This window comes from Drosophila montana, unplaced genomic scaffold (genome assembly GCF_035044405.1).
Source record: "Drosophila montana isolate Dmon_TW-CO22-7 unplaced genomic scaffold, ASM3504440v1 contig_3835_1, whole genome shotgun sequence".
Lineage (NCBI taxonomy): Eukaryota > Metazoa > Arthropoda > Insecta > Diptera > Drosophilidae > Drosophila > Drosophila montana.
This window is the reverse complement of record NW_026998706.1, coordinates 173447-195325: the sequence shown is the minus strand read 5'-3', so window position 1 is coordinate 195325 and position 21879 is coordinate 173447. Positions and strand designations below refer to the sequence as shown.

Genomic DNA, 21879 nt, shown 5'->3' with positions numbered 1-21879 from the left:
TGCCGGATATTGCTGTTGTGAATGTGATAAAAAATACATAGTTTTATAATACTTTTATAAATGTTACTTTATCAGATATATATTTTAACTCTGCAATATCCATTCTGCTATAAATGGATTACGCGTCTATCCGATCCTGTACGTTTTTTACTTTCTCTGAAGTGGCACAGCCGAGTTAAAGAACGACTTAGATAAAGAACAATTTATTATGAAAACACAGTTTTCTGCCATTGACTTTTAATTAGCTACGCAGTTGAAGTACTTAGTTGGTTCTTTGCGAATCAGGTTATGTTAAACATTAAAATTGCCAATTATCGTACCGCACACGTAGCAAGCTCCCGAAAACGTTAATGTTTTGATTGAAGCTTTTAATTTGTGTTTCATTTAAATTTGTTTAACTCAATAACGAAATTCAGAGCCAAATGGCAGCAGATGTTGCGTACTGCCTGACATTGTTGCTCAGCAACTACCTGTGAAGCTTGTAGCATAAAATTTAATGTTTTCAATTGGCTTGGTCACAACCACAATTGGTTTTTATTAATCAGAAGGCAAACAACTAATTTCAAGTGCGGCTGCCACACAAATGGTAAGTATAAAATTTACATTTTTGAAAGACCTACTGTCATTTGTGTTATCAAATTAGTTAAACATACAAATTCAGTCTCAAGTGGGAATATATTATTTTTTTTTGAAAAATAATCAAATTCATGTTTTTATTTCCTTATGCAGTGCTTACAAAGCTTTACGCAGTAACGACCGTGTAAGCTTTCTGCAGGTGGCGCTTTAAAGTTAAGGTCAGTTTACTTCGGGCCGTCTGTTGTTGCTTAGCGAAGCCACAGTTCACTTTTAGCTCTTTGAGTTTGCGCAGGTGCCGCTTGCAAGTTCCGTTAACGCGAAGTGGGAGTGCGGTACCGGCGCAGATTTAACGTGTGCCGTTAATCACATATATAATATAATCAGTACTACATAATTAAACAAGTTAAAGTAAGTTGCAAGAACTACTATAAAGGGGCTTGAGAGCCACGGACTGTCATTGGGCTCGGTGTAAGCTTTCAGTAATGACTTGTGTGCTTGCTTTGAAAGCGATTCTAGACAGTTGTTTTTTTTTGTAATCATGACTGTTTAATTAGTAAAATTACCTTACCTGTGGCTAGATACAAAGCATTTCTGCAATTTTATTATTTTGGCGTTTTAAGTTGAGAAAAATAAACAAGAATAAATAAAATAAATGAAAATGAAATGTTTAATATTGATGCGCGCCAACGCACCCTGATGTTAGTAACGAAAATGATCAGGAACTAAATGTTATAAGTTTACAAAATCAATGAACGTTGAAAATATATACATATATTGTTCATACATAGGTAATTGCATACATACATGTTATTGCTGCTTACATATGTATTTGTTATTGCTGTTAAAGCTGGCAGCGAATGCGGTGGCGCATGCGCAGCAAGTTTTGACTGTTTGGGGTTTCTGGGTCTCTGCCGAACGTTTCGTTATTTTTGTTTTTGAGTTTTCTGTTGCTGTAACTGTGACGCAATTCTAGTGTGAAGTTGTATGTGATTCGACTTGTTGGCTATTGGCTGAAAACGAAAGCGGCAAAAACCCCTGTTAATTGTACATTTGTACACACATATATATATTTATGTACTTATGTATGCCGCCGATATTGCTTACATTGCAAAAGCGGACAGCTGTTTTAGCGTTCAGCTGTTTGGCAGACTGTCTGGTTTGTTAGTTATTATTTGCGCGCGCCAATGATTAGTTCATTGAAATAGTGAAGTAAAGTATAAAGCTTTACTCTGAATCTCATTAATTTAACATATAGATTACAAATAACGGTAAATGTTGCAATTTTTAATAATTCAACTTATTATTGGAGCACATCGAGTTGGTTTTGAAAACAAATTGTTGTGTTTGCTTTTATACAGTGAAAACAAACTTTGGTGGACAGCGACCGTCAGGCATTTATTGTGCCGTCAAGAAGAGTCCGCCTAATAGAGGCAGATTGAGGAATGCCGACTGAACCTTTAGATTTTGAACTGGTCGTTTAAGTACAATATGTGCAAACCCGACGATTACATAGTCTTTTGAAAATTGCTTTCAATATGCGATTTTATATGAGTGTACCACGCAGAATCTCCATATGTATCGGTAATTACTACTCTATCCCTAGCTCGACCTCTGGATATTCTTTAAATTGCGTCTGTTGCTAAGGGGCTAAAACGATACTTACAAAAATAGTCTCTTTCCGGTTAAAAGGAGGTCCGTCTATGGGCTATATACAGTGATTTTGAGTCCGTTCTGGCTTCCTTTTTCTTGGCATTGAAAACTATTTGTATTTAAATTATGCTAAGACAATTACTCTGCGTTTATAATCATTTAGTTTAAAGCTAAACAACCAAGTTAAATTATTATTGATTTACTATATAAGTCGATGTGATCAGAATCGGCATTATTTGCTTAGCTTTTGTTTTGATACAATTTTGACATTCGCTTTGCCTTTCAACTGCGAGCACTTCACGTTTTCGACGTCACATAAATTTCATGGCCAATGTCGGATAGAAGTGAAGTGAAGTGGGCGCTCGTTTGACTTAAAATAAGTTCATTGTGAGTGTTCAGGTCGTTGCTAGTATGTACGTATCTTTTTAAGTTACACACTTATAGATCCAGTTTTTCTATTGGAAATAAAAAATATTTTCTTGTTAGTTAGTAATAAAGATAATAGTAATATTAAGTACAAAGTGAAAAACATCATGGCTGGGCAAACACGGATGAGTATGACAATGAATAAATAAAAATATAAACTTGTAATACACGAAATCCCACAGGCACACTTTAGAGAACGTAAATGCCTATAAAGAATTCAGTCTGTTTTGTCTTAGTATCCGATCAATATTTAAAAAGGAGGGAGGTTTTGATAAAAACACATAAACTTCTTCTGCATTAACATTCGGAGCCTGATTTAAAGTCTCTAATTCTTAAAGTCTCTGAAATCGCTCGTCTTTCTGACGAATAATTTATTACAAACTGTAATTGTTCAGTTACCATTTTCAGTGGGTACAGGGTATACAAATTGCTTTGCTTGCCATGACAACTATAAAGCATTAGCGGATGCTGCGCACAGCGGCCTTACTGCGCAGCTTGATGTACTTGAACTTGTGTTGCCCGCACTACTCATTCATAAAATTACACGGACTCAGTTTTCGACGCTGCTTATTTGATTCGCACATTTCCGGCTGTGGCTGTGGCCAACTACTGCTAGTGTTTATATGTATATACCTTCGATCTTAATTGATTTAATTCGTTGTCTGGAGTTTTTTGTATAAGTGAATGCAATGCCAAAGTTTTGCCACCCCTTTAGATTTATATGCGTAATTTTATGCTATTTTGCTAGCGATGCCTGTGGCGGTGAACGCGACGTATGGTTAATTATTAACAGTAGGCAAAAGTTTGGTCTAACGTTGGCAACTATGCAACTTTCAACAGCCTGCTAATTAATTGTGTTTCGAAGCTGCTGCCAAGAGGCAAAGAATTGCCAGAAAGGTGCAAACATTATATGCGGCAATATTAAAGTCCAGCGCCCTCTCATAATTAATACTACACGAAAAGAAAAAGCCGTTGAGTTAGGTTTGTAAGCGATTTGTACGTGCGGGACATACAAAACAGGACCTTGAAATGAGGTTTGCTAACCGTCTTTACGCCCACTTAACTATTAACAGGGCTTTCCACTCATTTTTAATTATATATGGATGTGCTAAAGAGTGTCAGATCCAGTGAGCACACGCGTTTGCTTATATAAATTACTTGAAAAACCTTAGATGTTCGCTCTTGAACGGCAAAAAAGTGTAAATATATATGTTTAGAAATCAAACTCACACAATTAAACTCTAGTTCTCTTTAACTTATCTCTTACAGTTCCGTTAATATGCTGCAGCAATGCACTATTAAGGCACCCAATGGTGCCTTGGGTTTGAATTTGAGTCGTGCACCATGGGACCCCTATCCGTGGGTCAGCGGAGTGCAGGATGAGTCAAATGCGCAGCTGGGTGGTGTTTGCATCGGTGATACGCTGCTGCAGCTAAACGGAAGAGATGTGCTAGGTCTGAGGATCAGCGAGCTAGCCACGCGACTACGCGAACACTGGCTTACAGGCGCTGAACATGTGACTATGATGATGTGGCGACAGCAGCCAAGCGGATCGATTTCGACTGGCGAACCGATGGAAACGACGCATGTTGTGGTAAGCCGAAAGCTTGCATGGTTTCAAAATTGTTGTTACATTATTTATATGCGTATGCCATATAATATATGATACTTAATCAAGCAATTCACAGTATATTTTATGCAATAAATATATCATCAGAGGTTACCGTTCCTTTTGCTTTACCTTTGGCAAACAATCAAAGGCGTTCCTGTCAAAAAGTCCATTATGCAAGTAATATATCATACTTAAATATTTCACTCTAAAATTTATGTCGATTTAAAAGTGCAGCATCTTATTACCCCCGAGGTGTTTATCTGACAGTCATATTTCAGTGAATTTTATTAAATTTCACACTTTATATGCAGTACGTCATTTAAAATTCGATTGACCTAAATTTAGCAAGGATGCAAACAACTAAAATATAGTACATGACGCAATGCCTCATGCCTCACTTGTGTACTCTATGACAGTCTGTGTTACGAATCCATATAAATTTCAATCAAGGTAGCCTCCAAATGCTTATGGTTTAACGCTAGGGTAAACGATTTAATGGTTAAATTTACATATATTTGAAGTGTGTAAATTGGAATGTATGCAAGCACTTTACAGTATAAACTATTCAGTTATCAGTCATTAACCTAAAAAACATTTTCTTTTTGCTAGTTTGTATACTAAAAGATATTTTTAAGGACAAATATTTTTAAGACATCATTGCGCACGTATTAATGCACGTATCTATGCTAAGCATCGAAAAAGTTCAATCGAAATGCTAAATTAAAGTATCTACTTTCTTTTTGTTAATTTCTTTGCAGCACCATGGCCTTAACCAACAATCGCTGCAAAAGTTTGCAACATGCCTGCAACATATTGCCCAACTACTGGAGTGTCCTGTTTGTTGTGATGTAAGAAAATATACTAGCTCATACTCATACTACTATATATATATACATATACTAGGGGGTATTTCCCGGCATTGCCTGTGGCAGTTTTGTGCTTCAATTTTAAATACAACTTTTTCTCCCATTTCCGCCAGTAGACAATTTAAATCTACCCGCACTATCTTTAACTCAACGTCTATAGTTCTATTTTAATTCGATATTTAATGCTATGTTACTTTTGTAGTGAGAATCTTAAAGCCGAAAAAAAACTCTCCTAAAATAAACCTTTGACACGCAATTCCATCCAAGAGCGGTAAATTTTGCGAAAAACGTATGAAATAAATTTTCAAAAAGATCTTTGAAAATGACTTTATAGCCGAACGGGTTTCGCTATTTTTACAGTTGTGAGTGGAATTTCCCAAAACTTCGCCTCAACGTGCATTTTTACCACATATGTGTAACTACAGCGTCGCAGCTTTTACGGTTTGAACTATATGTTGATCTCCAATCAGTCAGTCCGTCAGTTTAATATATAGAGATAAATATTTTTTGTTGTATGAGATTTAAACAAGAGATTGGTGGATGCTGCCATCGGCGCTCTTTAAAATGGGCATGTGAGTTGCATATTGATTAGGTCGGTGGTCTTTTGGCGTGCATCGTCAGTTGGTTGCCAGTTGCCGGTTTTAGTTTTAGTTCGTCATTATCTAAGTTAACCTAACTCAACTCTGGTCGCAAAACTTAGTTGGCAGCTGCCGCTTGTTTGCCTTTGTGAGCCGCCTGCATCATCATACGCCGCCACGCCCTCGCCCATGCTGCCGCTCTTCCGGCATTGCGTTGATTTTGCTGAGCAAGTTTGTTGCTAATCACTTGACCGTGTATAAAGTTGAAACGTCGAGCTGTACCAGTGATTGCGTGGCCATGCCCATGCTGCAGGTATGCTGTCGTAGTATTGTTTACACAATTACTTACAGCCTGACGCTGCCATGACTACAAATAACGGCCGATGTTGTTAGTTAATACCCGTTTGCTTTGTTATTACTCGCCTATGCTTATATTTTTGAAGCTCTATTTTTATTTTTTAACATTCCATTTGTGTGTGATATGTGTATATATATGTACACATGCACACAAAATCATATATTTCGTATGCTTCTTGAATGTTTGCTATTGCATGTGATTTGATTAGCTTTGTCCACCTACCTGCCGGCACTTTTGCGAAATATATCGAGCATGCTGGCATGATTGATTACCAAATTTAAAAGTCAAATATTGTCGATTAGGCTTGAGAGGCAGTACGACCGGCCGGGTCATTTTCTTGCGGCACCTGCTCCACAGTGCCCTATCTGCTCTCAAAGCTTGCGCTAGAATTTAAATTACAGCTACGGCCAGTGGCAGGTGAAAAGTGCTAAGCTGTAAATTTGTTTATGGCTACCATGTCAGCAAACACATAACTTTAATTAATTAGACAGCATAAAACGGACGGCACCTCCAGCCCGGTATATTTTGACTTGCATTTAAATATTAAAGTTATCTTCTAATGAAATTTAACATGCAAAAACACAGTGCACATGTGTTGGCCATTAATAAAGCATAAAGCATGTGGCATAAGAGCAAACCAGAGACGCACAGAGACGGTTGCATTTGTCACTTGGACACACACATACTACTTACACAAGGTTTAGATGGGACGCTTCGGTTCTATTGGAGGCGCCAGTCAACTAAGCTGAAGGCATTGCTTGAACGACGACTGTCTCCTATTTTGCTGCCAACACTGAATGCTTAATTTGCTTATTAACCTTATATTAGTTTATAGAGAACACCCTTTAATAGTGTCTCAGAATGTATTTAGCCTTGCCTGCGGCCTACATTGGGGTTCTATATCATATTTGGCATCTATTTGTACGGAACGAACAAAGCATCACTTTCCGGGTATCTAAACTAAGAGTTTGTGTGCATGCATTTGAATATATCATAATAAGTAGGTTATGCCAATGTGTATGCAGACAAGCAAGTCCATTAAGTTATTAAGGGATTTGTTGCTCTAGATTTTCAATAATTCTATAAAAGCATTCTCTTCCATTCACACATTTGTATAGTATATTTCAGTATGCCTCCACCTAATGCTAAATTCAGCCTATAAATAACATATTAAGACAACTTTGAGCATTTCATCGTTTGTATCTCTCTTTTGAAGCCTGTTGCTCACTTCATATAACACCCAAATCGTAATTTCTTTCTATAATATGCATAAATTTAAATTTTCATAAGTTGCAAACGCATGCTGAACAAATAATTAGAATAGTTATTTACTAGACTAGTGGGTATTCCCCGGCCTTGCCGCTAACAGACACTACCCATACTATTTTTAATTCCAAGTCTAAAGTTTTATTAAATTTTAGATTAAAATAAAAAAATGGTTGTCCAAAGACGTCTCACATGAAAATTCAAAAAGAAAGATGGAAATTAAATAGAAGCCGAAACGACACCCACTGAATCTTTGGTCCCTTTTCCAACGCGAAATATGTTCTACTATGTGGTTTAAGACATCTCTTTTCTTATATATTATTGCGGGATTGGAAGCAAATCGGTTTACATTTGTAAAAATTGAATTTTATATTTGTAAATGATGGCAAAAACAATCCAAGCTGCTGTACAAAATTGTATCTTTATTGCTACATATTCATAGCTGCTCCCGTGCACATCGAGGCAGTGCCACGTACATACATGCATTTAAATACGTACATGCAAAATGCATCAATTGAATTCCTCTACTGATATTTTTATTTTACTGTTCGAGACAATCCCTATGTTTCTGTGTGTGGTAGATGGGAGATTTTACGTTTTTGTAGGTCCTGCAGCTTGAAAAGCGCAAAACTGTTTTGTATGCACAGTTAATACAGTTGTATTATTTTAATCCGATTGTAATATTTCCTTTTTGCTTTTCAATTTATACGGAATCGTTATATTCTTAAAGTATTGATAAATGTATATTGAATTCAACATTTCAAAAACGTTGATTATAAAATGGAGGGCAACAACTATATCATTGTAAACGTTTCAATTATAATTAATATTCTCTTTGCATAATTTCATATCTTTATTTAATTTGGGCTGTGCTGCTAATTTACCTGGTCTTGCCTTCCTGCTGATGCTGACTTTGTAACTGGCCTCACCATCATGTTCGTCGGTTACCTTGATTATGCCTACTGCGACTGCATTGGGGCAACTGCGGCAACTGGAATACAGGTTATTAAGCCACCTGGCTGGCAGTGCTGCAACGGACACGTGCTTTGCAATAATTGCCGTAGCCGCTCTGAAAAGTGTCCGGTATGCAGAGTGCCTCTGGGACCAAGGGGACGGTGCTTGCTGTCGGATAAATTATTTACGTTGCTGGCGGAGAATTTCCCTTGTGATGGTCGTAAGTATGGCTCATTCTTAATAGTCAAACAGGCAAGTGTGCCAAATGTTGTTGCGAGAGAACCTATTAATATGTCTTCAGTGCGCCAGTTGTTGGATAAACTTTTGGTATATCTGGTAGTAATCTACCTAAAATGGTGCCTAAATTAGCGTTGTCATTAGTATAATGTCTCTGCCTTGGACCATTATTTGCCTTTGCTTTAGTTTGAACCAGGCCAAGAACTTCGGATTCCCATTCACATTACTCTTACGTAACAACAGTAAAAGGTACAACAGAATTACAAGGGAGCGCTATTTGTCAATGGCTCGGTGCAAAAGTTTTCACCTCCGTAATAACAGTTAGAAGAAAAGTTAAACTGTTGTCAACATTTTTCTAAATCTCGGCACAAATTGAAAGAAAGAAATAAAAAAAATTAAAAGCAACATCCATTTAGAGTTGAATAAAAAGTCCTTAGGTCCTTTTTAGTAGAAAGAAATTAGGCAAAAATACATTTTTTAGAGATTAGAGTATCATTCAAATATACCAATCATATAAAAAAGGCTATTCTGTTTTCTTATTGTAGTTGTTTTTGTTTATTATATAATTATGTCGCATAAATTGCAAAAGTTTTTTACGCTTTTTGCCGGTTTGCTGGATACTTTTTCTTGACATTGCTTTCTAGATTGCTTTTGTTGTTTTATGTGACGGTGATGGTTTTTGTATCTTTTACCTTATGCTTATGAAATGGGTACGAATGGAATAATAAACTTTTGGGACTGTATCCAATATATATGTAATCCGTCTGTTTGTATGCAAGCATTAATCTCAATGACTAAAAGGGGTATTATATGCGTCTGCACTTTTGGATAAGTTTCGATTTTACCAAAAAATTGAGTTTGAATACTTGTGTACGTATTATTAATGTATTCCCAACAAAATTAGATTATTCGTATGGTCAAAACATTTCGGGATATCTTTTATTTAAGCTCACCCCACTAGAGCACAACATGTTAAGATATCTGTCAATCAAGCTAACCATATTTCTGCAATTTTCATTTTAAGCATTTCCGTAAGGGTCTACCATACTTGCTAACTCGAAATAAAGTGAAGTGTACAACGTAGCTAACAAACGTCAATAAAAGAAAACAAGGACGTTGCCTTTCAAAATGGCGGATGCATTTCCTCTTACTTGTTGAACTTTCTTGGTATTTTGCGGTCTTAGTACTTGCCTAATTAAGTGTGGCTTCTTTATAAAAAATGTCTTTAGTATTTTCACAATAAGTTTTGCACATGTTTTTACTACTTATTTGTATTCGCCAGTTCCTTCACGTTAAGCTCGTGCAATTGGCTACCGTGGTTACGAGTCAAAAAGGACAATTTCAATTGGCCAACAACAACAGAAGTCGTGCAAGTGCGTAGGTTAAGTGTAACTCTCTTTTTTGTAGATAAATTTTCAGTTTTAAAACGCTTTCGAATAGATGCTAATAAATGCTTAAATATATTTTCTTCTTTCTTTTTTTTTAATTTTTAGTTAAACAAGACAAGAATACTGGCGTGGCCGCCGAGTGCAATAACAATGACATCAGCGCCAATAAATGCACAAATGAATATCATAATCAACCAAAAATGGCATTGCCCAAATCGAATTCGGGAAAAAAGTCCAGAAAAACAGACGGTCAAATACAGGCGGACACAGTGACTTCAGTTGAGAATAACGCTCGGGAGGAGGTCATGAAGCAAGTTCTGGGTATGCCGAAGGGAAATGAGCAAAGTGTGCAAGTACGAAATAATGTCAACGATGCAAACCTGCAACGTTGTGTGATAAAAGAGCAGAAGAAGGAAAATGTCTTGAAGGAGCTTCTACAGGACAGCAACAATATGCTCGTTAAACCAAAGTTAAAGTTGAGTAAGAAAAGTTGGCAGATTACAGGCCAAGATCAAGACGAATTGCACAGCAATGAAGTTGCAAACATAAATAATGGCCAACAGCACTTACTGGGACTGGGACTGGGGCAGGTGTTGAAGCCAAGCAAAGGCCACCACCAGAAATATCAAAATTATCATTGCCCGACTGGGAAATCATGCAACAACCAAGCGAAACTTTTCCAGCCAACCAGTGCCAACAAAATGTCAACCGCCAAACAAGCGACCACCGCAGACTCCGAAAAAGAGTTGGATACAGTCGCTGAAATTGCACTTGCTACTGCAACAAACAGTGCGGCGACCTTATCAGCGGGGACCCATAAAGGGAAGCCCGAAGCGGAGGCGTTGGCGTTGGCCAAGTTGTTGGACAGGCCATCAATAAAAACGCCGCTACACACGCACCCAGACGCGTCCAAGTTGTTGCTGCCAAGCTTGGCTGCTGTGCACATCTATGGCACCTTTGGCCAACGCTTGCATGTCCAAATTCAAATGATGCCTCAGGAGAAGCATGTCTGTCTTAGTCTGAGTGAAACAACATCACACCGGGATGCCGGGTCTATTCAGGTGCATACATTTTTCTTAGCTGTAGTGGCGATCGGCACAGTTCGGAATGACAGCTATGCAGTATTCCTCTGGCACCTTAGCCCGGACCTAGAGGCCCAGCCGAAATATCAAACAGTCATCGAGTCACAATGCAGACAGGTCAAATGGTTTGGCACAGCTCAGCCCCTGGCGCGGAGTTGGTCAGAGATTAGCGCTGCAGGCGAATTTCTTACATGGACCGTCAAGGATCAAAGCTCCAGCACGGGCTTTGATATTATCGTGAAACGAAAATAGCACTATATTCTTATTTTAAGTTAGTGCCATGCTTCGATTTGCAAATTTAATTGAAGATTTGTACTGATTTTTACATGGCATGTAGAAAACATAAATTCATACGAGTGCACAGAAATACATAACTAGTGCAAATAGTAAAAGTATCAATTTAAAATAGTTTGCTCTGCACTCTGATTTTTTTTAGCAAATTTGAATAATGAAAATACGAGCTCCTTCCCTTTTGAACTGTATACTATGTTAATTATATTTGCATTTTTTCATCTCGTTCATAACATGATTTTAAATTTGAAAAATACAATTTTAAATGTGTTAAGTCAGCTGAATTTTTAATTAATAAAAGCATTTAGAAATATGCTTGCCTGGCGTGGCAGGTACCCGGCTACATCATGACATGATTGCCCATTAAACTCTTATCCGCGAGGAGTTATTTTTTCATTTTTTATACACATTTGCATAAAACCAACAACATCAGACTGCCGCCGCCTCCTGATAATTGACTTGCACGCAAATTAATGTTTTTTGCTTCGCACATATATACATACATGCATATAAGTATAAACATTTGAATATATGCACTAGTAGATATATGTGTTTATTATTGAAATTGCAGTTGAGAGTGCGACTGCTACATAGAGTAAATTGCTGTACCAATTCTTTAGTATATGGTGCATAAACTAAAAAAAGTTCATTAGTAAAAAAACTGTTCGTGGATATTTGTAAATTCGAACTATTCAAATCCCCACAAACAGGGCTGCTACGCGCCAAATTTATTATTTAAATATATCTTTTTGATTTACCACTGCAAAGTATTTGAAAATGTATTTATTTATTTTTATATTTATTATGGTTAAATTCAAATAATTTTTTTTTAGACTTGTTCTGTTCATAGAGTCAAAACAGTACAGAATTCTAGATTAGAACTGATGAGGTTCAAACTTAAATATTTAATATATATATATAATTCCAATATGGACATAGGTCTAAATTTCCTCATCAGATTTTCATGAGGCTTGGCTCTTTCTTCATGGTTTGGCGTGTAGATCAATTTGGCATCTAAATCTGGCAACATTATATTTGGTCCAAATTCATGTGAAAATGGTACCCTCAAATATCCTATACAGACATAGGTCAAAACTTCCCATCGCCATAACTCGGTCAAATCTCATCCGATTTTCACGAAGCTTGGCTCTTTCTTCATGGTTTGGCGTGTAGATCAATTTGGCATCTAAATCTGGCAACATTATATTTGGTCCAAATTCATGTAAAAATGGTACCCTCAAAAATCCTATGACAGACATAGGTCAAAATACTCTCCCACCCCATAACTCGGTCAAATCTCATCAGATTTTCATGAGGCTTGGCTCTTTCTTCATGGTTTGGCGTGTAGATCAATTTGGCATCTAAATCTGGCAACATTATATTTGGTCCAAATTCATGTAAAAATGGTACCCTCAAATATCCTATACAGACATAGGTCAAAACTTCCCACTTCCATAACTCGGTCAAATCTTCATCCGATTTTCACGAGAGCTTGGCTCTTTTCTTCATGGTCATTGGCGTGTAGATCAATTTGGCATCTAAATCTGGCAACATTATATTTGGTCCAAATTCATGTAAAAATGGTACCCTCAAATATCCTATACAGACATAGGTCAAAACTTCCCACTTCCATAACTCGGTCAAATCTCATCCGATTTTCACGAGGCTTGGCTCTTTCTTCATGGTTTGGCATGTAGATCAATTTGGCATCTAAATCTGGCAACATTATATTTGGTCCAAATTCATGTAAAAATGGTACCCTCAAATATCCTATACAGACATAGGTCAAAACTTCCCACCCCATAACTCGGTCAAATCTCATCCGATTTTCACGAGGCTTGGCTCTTTCTTCATGGTTTGGCCTGTAGATCAATTTGGCATCTAAATCTGGCAACATTATATTTGGTCCAAATTCATGTGAAAATGGTACCCTCAAATATCCTATACAGACATAGGTCAAAACTTCCCACTCTCCATAACTCGGTCAAATCTCATCCGATTTTCACGAAGCTTGGCTCTTTCTTCATGGTTTGGCGTGTAGATCAATTTGGCATCTAAATCTGGCAACATTATATTTGGTCCAAGTTCATGTCAAAATGGTACCCTCAAAAATCCTACATAGACATAGGTCAACATAGGTGCCCTCCAATATCCTACATAGACATAGGTCGAAATTTCCCACCCCATAACTCGGTCAAATCTCATCAGATTTTCATGAGGCTTGGCTCTTTCTTCACGGTTTGGCGTGTAGATCAATTTGGCATCTAAATCTGGCAACATTATATTTGGTCCAAATTCATGTAAAAATGGTACTCTTAAATATCCTATGCAGACATAGGTCAAAACTTCCCACTTCCATAACTCGGTCAAATTTCATCCGATTTTCACGAGCCTTGGCTCTTTCTTCATGGTTTGGCGTGTAGATCAATTTGGCATCTAAATCTGGCAACGTTATATTTGGTCCAAATTCATGGGAAAATGGTACCCTCAAACCTATCCTATCGACATAGGTCAAAACTTCCCATCGCCATAACTCGGTCAAATCTCATCCGATTTTCACGAGGCTTGGCTCTTTCTTCATGGTTTGGCGTGTAGATCAATTTGGCATCTAAATCTGGCAACATTATATTTGGTCCAAATTCATGTAAAAATGGTACCCTCAAATATCCTATACAGACATAGGTCAAAACTTCCCACTTCCATAACTCGGTCAAATCTCATCCGATTTTCACGAGGCTTGGCTCTTTCTTCATGGTTTGGCGTGTAGATCAATTTGGCATCTAAATCTGGCAACATTATATTTGGTCCAAATTCATGTAAAAATGGTACCCTCAAATATCCTATACAGACATAGGTCAAAACTTCCCATCCTCCATAACTCGGTCAAATCTCATCCGATTTTCACGAGGCTTGGCTCTTTCTTCATGGTTTGGCGTGTAGATCAATTTGGCATCTAAATCTGGCAACATTATATTTGGTCCAAGTTCATGTCAAAATGGTACCCTCAAAAATCCTACAATCGACATTAGGTCAACATATGGTACCCTCAAATATCCTATCAGACATAGGTCAAAATTCCCACCCCATAACTCGGTCAAATCTTATCCGATTTTCACGAAGCTTGGCTCTTTCTTCATGGTTTGGCGTGTAGATCAATTTGGCATCTAAATCTGGCAACATTATATTTGGTCCAAGTTCATGTGAAAATGGTACCCTCAAATATCCTATAGCAGACATAGGTCAAAACTATCCCATCCTTCCATAACTCGGTCAAATCTTATCCGATTTTCACGAAGCTTGGCTCTTTCTTCATGGTTTGGCGTGTAGATCAATTTGGCATCTAAATCTGGCAACATTATATTTGGTCCAAGTTCATGTCAAAATGGTACCCTCAAAAATCCTACATAGACATAGGTCAACATAGGTGCCCTCCATATCGAAATTTCCCACCCCATAACTCGGTCATATCTTATCCGATATTCACGAAGCTTGGCTCTTTCTTCATGGTTTGGCGTGTAGATCAATTTGGCATCTAAATCTGGCAACATTATATTTGGTCCAAATTCATGTAAAAATGGTACCCTCAAAAATCCTACATAGACACAGTCAACATAGGTGCCCTCAAATATCCTACATAGCCATAGGTCAAAACTTCCCACTTCCATAGCTCGGTCAAATCTTATCCGATTTTCACGAAGCTTGGCTCTTTCTTCATGGTTTGGCGTGTAGATCAATTTGGCATCTAAATCTGGCAACATTATATTTGGTCCAAATTCATGTAAAAATGGTACCCTCAAATATCCTATACAGACATAGGTCAAAACTTCCCACTTCCATAACTCGGTCAAATCTTATCCGATTTTCACGAAGCTTGGCTCTTTCTTCATGGTTTGGCGTGTAGATCAATTTGGCATCTAAATCTGGCAACATTATATTTGGTCCAAATTCATGTAAAAATGGTACCCTTAAATATCCTATGCAGACATAGGTCAAAATATCCCATCCCCATAGCTCGGTCAAATTTCATCCGATTTTCACGAGCCTTGGCTCTTTCTTCATGGTTTGGCCTGTAGATCAATTTGGCATCTAAATCTGGCAACGTTATATTTGGTCCAAATTCATGTGGAAAATGGTACCCTCAAATATCCTATACAGACATAGGTCAAAACTTCCCATCCCCATAACTCGGTCAAATCTCATCCGATTTTCACGAGGCTTGGCTCTTTCTTCATGGTTTGGCGTGTAGATCAATTTGGCATCTAAATCTGGCAACAATATATTTGGTCCAAATTCATGTAAAAATGGTACCCTCAAATATCCTATATAGACATAGGTCAAAACTTCCCACTTCCATAACTCGGTCAAATCTTATCCGATTTTCACGAAGCTTGGCTCTTTCTTCATGGTTTGGCGTGTAGATCAATTTGGCATCTAAATCTGGCAACATTATATTTGGTCCAAGTTCATGTAAAAATGGTACCCTCAAAAATCCTACATAGACATAGGTCAACATAGGTGCCCTCCAATTTCGAACTTTCCCACCCCATAACTCGGTCAAATCTTATCCGATATTCACGAAGCTTGGCTCTTTCTTCATGGTTTGGCGTGTAGATCAATTTGGCATCTAAATCTGGCAACATTATATTTGGTCCAAATTCATGTAAAAATGGTACCCTCAAATATCCTATACAGACATAGGTCAAAACTTCCCACTTCCATAACTCGGTCAAATCTTATCCGATTTTCACGAAGCTTGGCTCTTTCTTCATGGTTTGGCGTGTAGATCAATTTGGCATCTAAATCTGGCAACATTATATTTGGTCCAAGTTCATGTCAAAATGGTACCCTCAAAAATCCTACATAGACATAGGTCAAAATATCCCATCCCCATAGCTCGGTCAAATTTCATCCGATTTTCACGAGCCTTGGCTCTTCATGGTTTGGCCTGTAGATCAATTTGGCATCTAAATCTGGCAACGTTATATTTGGTCCAAATTCATGGGAAAATGGTACCCTCAAATATCCTATACAGACATAGGTCAAATCTTCCCATCCCCATAACTCGGTCAAATCTCATCCGATTTTCACGAGGCTTGGCTCTTTCTTCATGGTTTGGCGTGTAGATCAATTTGGCATCTAAATCTGGTAACATTATATTTGGTTCAAATTCATGTAAAAATGGTACCCTCAAATATCCTACATAGACATAGGTCATAATTGCCCACCCCCATAGCGCGGTCAAATTTCATCAGATTTTCACGAGGCTTGGCTTTTGTTTATGTTTTGGCCTCTTCATCAATTGCAGACCTAACCTTTTCATAATACTCATAGTGCTTTGCCCGTATCTAAGAAGCACAGGAAAAGTAGTTAATGCCGAGTATTGTTAAGATATCTTGAAAATCAAAAAGTTTTGCAAACAACAACTTAATTTTCGACCGATCGTTCCTATGGCAGCTATATGATATAGTAGTCCGATGTAAATAAGATTTTACATAAATGGAGGGAGCACAGTAAAACAAATAAATGCCGAGTTTGGTCAAGATATCGGGAAAAACAATCAAATTTTCCATACCACAACGCAATTAAACCGATCGTTCCTATGCAAGCTATATGATATAGTGGTCCGATCTTAATAGGATTTTGCATATATGTGAGGAGCGTAGTAAAACTAATAAATGCCGAGTTTGGTCAAGATATCTTGATAAACAAAAAGGTTTTTCATACAAGAACCTACTTTTCGACTGATCGTTCCTATGGCAGCTATATGATATAGTGGTCCGATCCAGCTGATTTTGACATATGTACTGCGTGGAACAGAGAGAGGCACTTCTGCGGAGTTTCATAAAGATAGCTTTAAAACTCAGACACTAGTTCGCATAGAAACAGACAGACGGACATGGTTCTATCGACTCGGCTGTTGATACTGATCATGAATATATATACTTTATGGAATCGGAGATGTGTCCTTCTATGCGTTAAACATTGCACGACAAAATTATAATACCCTCTGCAAGGGTATAACGACTAATTGACAGACAAGCATGGTTCTATAGTCTCGGCGTTCATATTGATCAAGAATTATTGGTTCGGAGACATCTTCTGCAGGAGCGTAAAAGATATTTAAACTAATTAGCATTCTAATTATATTATTGATTATAATAGATGTGTGCTTAATTCTGTTTGTTGTAGACTCTAGACACAGTGCCGCTGATCAACAAGAAGACTCAATGCTTTGGACTCAATGAGTTGACTCAAAAGTAGGTGCACATCCATAACGCACATGTATCACACATGCATATACATATTAACACACGATATACATACATACAAAGCTTCTATTCCAACTTTTGGAGTAACAGCTGTGCGTTACGCTCATTTCTAGCTGTGCGTTACGCTCATTTCTAGCGTTCTCTCTGTTATACCCTTTAAGCAGAATTATTTAAGAGGAATATAAGGCAATGTAATCACCACAAAGATCTTTTCCTATATGCATGTGTGCATATTTATATATGAACTTTCATATACTTATTTACATTTGATCGTTTTTCTGGCAATATAAAAATATATTAACATAAAAATATACTTGACGATTTTCAACATTTTTTAAGTACTCGGTATTCCTTAGTCGAATATATGACATTTTTCACTCGCATTTGTGCTCTTCGATTGTTCTGTCGGTGTGTTCGTATATATGTATTTGCAATTAGTTTTTGTCGATGAGCGTCTCAGTCACCTCTGTTCCGCGTTCGTTGTATATACATATACGTAGATTGTTTGTGTATGTGCGCACACTTAGCGCTAGTGATATTTGTTTAATTTGAGTTTATAATTAATTTGTTAACAAACATTAGCAACCGCATTTGTAACAAAAATAATAAGATTCCGTGTTTGTCGAAATTTAGAAGACATAGCAGACATTGCGGCCGCCATTGTCAGTTGTTCCCCAATATCGGTGCTCCGCTGGCGTCGCTTAGTTCATTTGTTCTCTCGTCTTTGTTACGTTCACCATTCTTGTTTTCGCGTGCATTCTTGTACTATTCACTTGCCATTCGGTCAGTCATTTAATTACGTCACATACATACATATGTAAATGAATGTGTGTGTATGGATTTTGTTGTTCGTTTTGATGTGTTAGACAATCATGAACAGCGAAAGTGGTGAGTAAATGTGTTGTTGGGAATATTATACAGTTAAAATTCAACAATACACGCTACTCTTTGATAAATGCAACACCCGAATTCTCAACATTGTAGACGTAACACATAAATTCTTGCAAAGGACCAAAGACTAAAATATGGTATATTTCATATTTTACAAAAAATTAAATTAAATTACTCAACATATTTATTTTTCGATTAAAGTTAATTAAATTGCAAAAACTAAAAGCCAATCGCTCTCTTAAAAGCATATCCGTTGGCCGAGGATTTTTCTTTAAACGCGATGTTTGCAATCGATCGAGCGATGAGCTAGAGTGTACTGTATTTGTTTATACAGTGAGTGCAAGTGTCCGCTTTTACAATACATGCATGTGTCAAAGAAATAACAAATACATAAAAAAACCAAATTCCCTCTAATTTTTGCAAAATACATTGTGTACATAGTAAGTTAATGATAAAAGAAAACAATTCTATTTGTTTAAAACAATATCAAATACTCGATATTTCGATATTTTTTACAATTTCGTAAAATTGTTATTCGCGAAAAAAACTGTTGGAATGATTGCATTTATAAAAAAGCGTGTATGTGATATACATATGTATAATGGAAATAAATAATTAATTGTACTTGCATTGTACTTGAACTTATGGTGAATCTAGATGTTTATGATATTGTTGCGACTAGTGACGGACCAAAGTTGCAGGGCTTTCGCAAAAAGTCTTTAGATGAGTTGTACAGTTCTAAGGTGCAGCATGAAATTGAATCCAATTCGACACCTGTGCAATTGTTGCGACGTGCCAGTGGGACAGTGACACAGAGCATACTCAGTGACTTGGAGCCGGAAACGCAACACTTGCTGGGTGGAGCTGTGACCGGGCCAAGAGATGGTGCCCAAAAGCGGCCGCAGCCCCCACCGCGATCCAACATGAATACCAGGGGACAGCAGAACCCTTTCAACGAGAGTGGAACAGGTGAGTGTATTGCTATCTTTGCATACTAATGTATGTATGTACATACATATGTATGCTCCGATGTGTAACCTTATTTACTTGTAATTTTACGCGTGCAATAATGTGTAAACACGCACACAAAAAAGCAATTCATCCTCATACAGTTTAAATAGTTCGAGGTTTATCATATACATATTTTAAGAGTATAACGCAAAGCTACGACGCAGTCAATTACTTTCTCCGGAAATGAATTTCATGCACATGTATGACCTGACGCATGCACGCAGGCTCAGATGCGCAAAAACACCGAGTCGCTCACAAAAGACATCGGCGCCAGGATGACACAGGCAGGAGACGAGACCAGACATTTCTTCGATTTCACTGCAAACGCCGCTATTTTGCCAACCAACTGATGGTGGCCTCTTTAAGCTGGGGTACATAGAGAAAAACAGCAAACGTTTATTTAACGTTTTTCCCGCGCTCAGCCGGTGGTCAGTTCGATTCTTGACTTTGGTGCGCCAGTGATTGTCACGCGCATTCTGCTGATTGGGGTGTTCCCGGTTTGAGTGGAAATTTGGTTTTTATATTGCTTATACAGGGACATTCAATGATGCGAGCTTTTCAAAAGTAGTGCATCCAAACATTGGCGCCATCAAGGTGCTGCGGTGATGTTGTATATTTGTATCCTTGAAGACGTTGTACGTGTTTTGCTGAGATAAGACTTATGTTTTATTTAGTAAATACGAGCTGGGTATCTTCAAGTCAAGCATTCTCGAAAGGCGCTATTCAACGTGTTCAAGTCCAAGGTTTTTTTGCTGTTACAGCCGCGCATATTTCCATGGCACTAACATAGTTAGGCGCTTGTTGTTTTTGGCTAAAATAACTATTATTATTATTGTTACGTTGCGTTTGCAGTCGCTTTTTTATTTTTGATCATTTTTGCCTTTTGGCATGCAGAAATTCAGTTCACATTTACATAAAGAGCAAAGCCAATAGTTTCTGTAGTATTGTTATACGAGCCAAAGCGTATACATATACATGTTGCAGCTAATATATGTGTGAAGTATTTTGGGATGAATTAATATGTTGAGATTCATTTTTATGCAACAAAATTGTTTTACTGAGGCTCCAGACCATTTAAGCCCTCTTTTAAATGCGCTGCATGGATGTTTTTTCCGCTGCCTGCGAAAATGAATAGCTTTTTATTTTTCATCATTCCTTTTTACTTAAATATGTAACATTAAGAACAGTTTGCTTTCACGTACTAACCATTGATAAATTTACAACGCGACGAGTCATTCATACACACATACATATGTATTGACATTTATATGCGTACTTATACTTATATATTCAAATGCAGGCACTTGCAGGCACATGCAAACGTTTGCATGCACGTATGTAAGTACACATAGATAGTGGTGTATATATGTATTTATACGCTGGGCCCAATAATTAGAAACGACTAAGTCAGCGGGATGTTTGGACAACTTTTTGCTCAATGAAAAGGAAACTGTCAGCATACAGACACAGCGCTGCAAGTGCCAAGCCAGACACTCGGCGCTTCAGTTCACTTGACACACAAAATCCATTTCTTACTACTTATGTACATAGTTGGTTTTACTTTGATCCCATTTACATTGAATCACTTGCGTTGACTGAATACACTCGTTTTCATCCCCGTAGCATTTCGACGTCGCGCATCTCATACAAGACTTTGACTTGCCCGAAGTCACTTTACTAGAATCAAAGCAGTATGAGATGTGCCTCGACAACTGTGGTCATTGGGCCAATTACAAAGACACGGCTTAAGAGTGCTTTCTCCTTTAACCCTAAAACTATAAAACTTGCGTTCTTAAAGTGCTTTCCTGCAATGTTGTATTTGACTTAATTGTAACGTATAGAATGAGACAAATATTCTAAAATAGCACCAACAGCCGAGTCCATCTGTCCGCCTAACTGTCTTGGTTTCTATGTGAACTAGTCTTTCAGTTTTAGAGCTAGCGTATTCCGATTTTGCATAGATCCACATTCTATTGCTGGCAGTACATCTATCGCAACCGGCCGGATCGGACAACTATATCATATACCTGCTATAGGTACAATCGGTAGAAAAGTAGGTTTTTGTGTGGCAAAATATTCAGTTTTCCAAGATATTTTCATCAAACAGGTTGTTCGAGCTTCACTTCAAAGCCGGAAGGATTTTAAATCTTCTGCGTAAAAAGATATTTTCATTTTTTTTATACCCTTGCAGAGGATATTATAATTTTGTCTCGAAATGTGTATTGCATAGAAGGAGACATGTCCGACCCCATAAAGTATATATATTCTTGATCAGTATGAACAGCCGAGACGATATAGCCATGTCCGTCTGTCTGTTTTTAAAACTTTTAGTTTTTCAGGATATCCTTATCATACTCGGCATTAATTATTTCCCATGTGCTTCTTAGATACGAGCAAAGCACTATGAGCATTATAAAAAGGTTC

The 21879-nt window shown here is 37.5% G+C and overlaps 2 protein-coding genes across 7 annotated transcripts in view; both read left to right on the top strand.

The window, feature by feature from the left end:
- The first annotated feature begins 849 nt into the window (after window positions 1-849).
- LOC135438032 (uncharacterized) lies at window positions 850-11652 on the top strand. 3 transcript variants are annotated; one of them, XM_064696152.1, is made up of 5 exons: window positions 850-984; window positions 3922-4246; window positions 5023-5112; window positions 8335-8506; window positions 10017-11652. In XM_064696152.1, exons 2-5 carry the CDS (start codon window positions 3932-3934, stop codon window positions 11243-11245), a joined length of 1806 nt encoding a protein of 601 aa, XP_064552222.1. In that variant the 5' UTR covers window positions 850-984; window positions 3922-3931; the 3' UTR covers window positions 11246-11652. The 3 variants fall into 3 exon arrangements, with proteins under 3 accessions (XP_064552222.1, XP_064552221.1, XP_064552223.1); XM_064696151.1 differs by lacking the exon at window positions 850-984 and adding an exon at window positions 1753-1844; XM_064696153.1 differs by lacking the exons at window positions 850-984; window positions 3922-4246; window positions 5023-5112; window positions 8335-8506 and adding an exon at window positions 9761-9896.
- Window positions 11653-18063: 6411 nt separating this feature from the next.
- The window catches only part of Nha2 (Na[+]/H[+] hydrogen antiporter 2), a 164356-nt gene continuing 160540 nt past the window's right edge, over window positions 18064-21879 (top strand). For all 4 annotated transcript variants that reach the window (XR_010437804.1, XR_010437805.1, XR_010437803.1 and 1 more), the window contains exons 1-2: window positions 18064-18441; window positions 19102-19413. Coding sequence is in view for 1 of the 4 variants with exons in the window: in XM_064696163.1 (XP_064552233.1) it covers window positions 18426-18441; window positions 19102-19413 (328 nt within the window). In the remaining 3 variants the exon portion in view is untranslated. The remainder of the gene's footprint in view (window positions 18442-19101; window positions 19414-21879) is intronic.

Bases quoted from the DNA above. Each gene is read 5' to 3' on its own strand.
- LOC135438032 (XM_064696152.1), top strand. From the start codon at position 3,932: ATGCTGCAGCAATGCACTATTAAGGCACCCAATGGTGCCTTGGGTTTG. The intron at 4,247-5,022 runs GTAAGCCGAAAG...ATTTCTTTGCAG, and splicing joins TGGAAACGACGCATGTTGTG to CACCATGGCCTTAACCAACA. The intron at 8,507-10,016 runs GTAAGTATGGCT...TTTAATTTTTAG, and splicing joins GAATTTCCCTTGTGATGGTC to TTAAACAAGACAAGAATACT.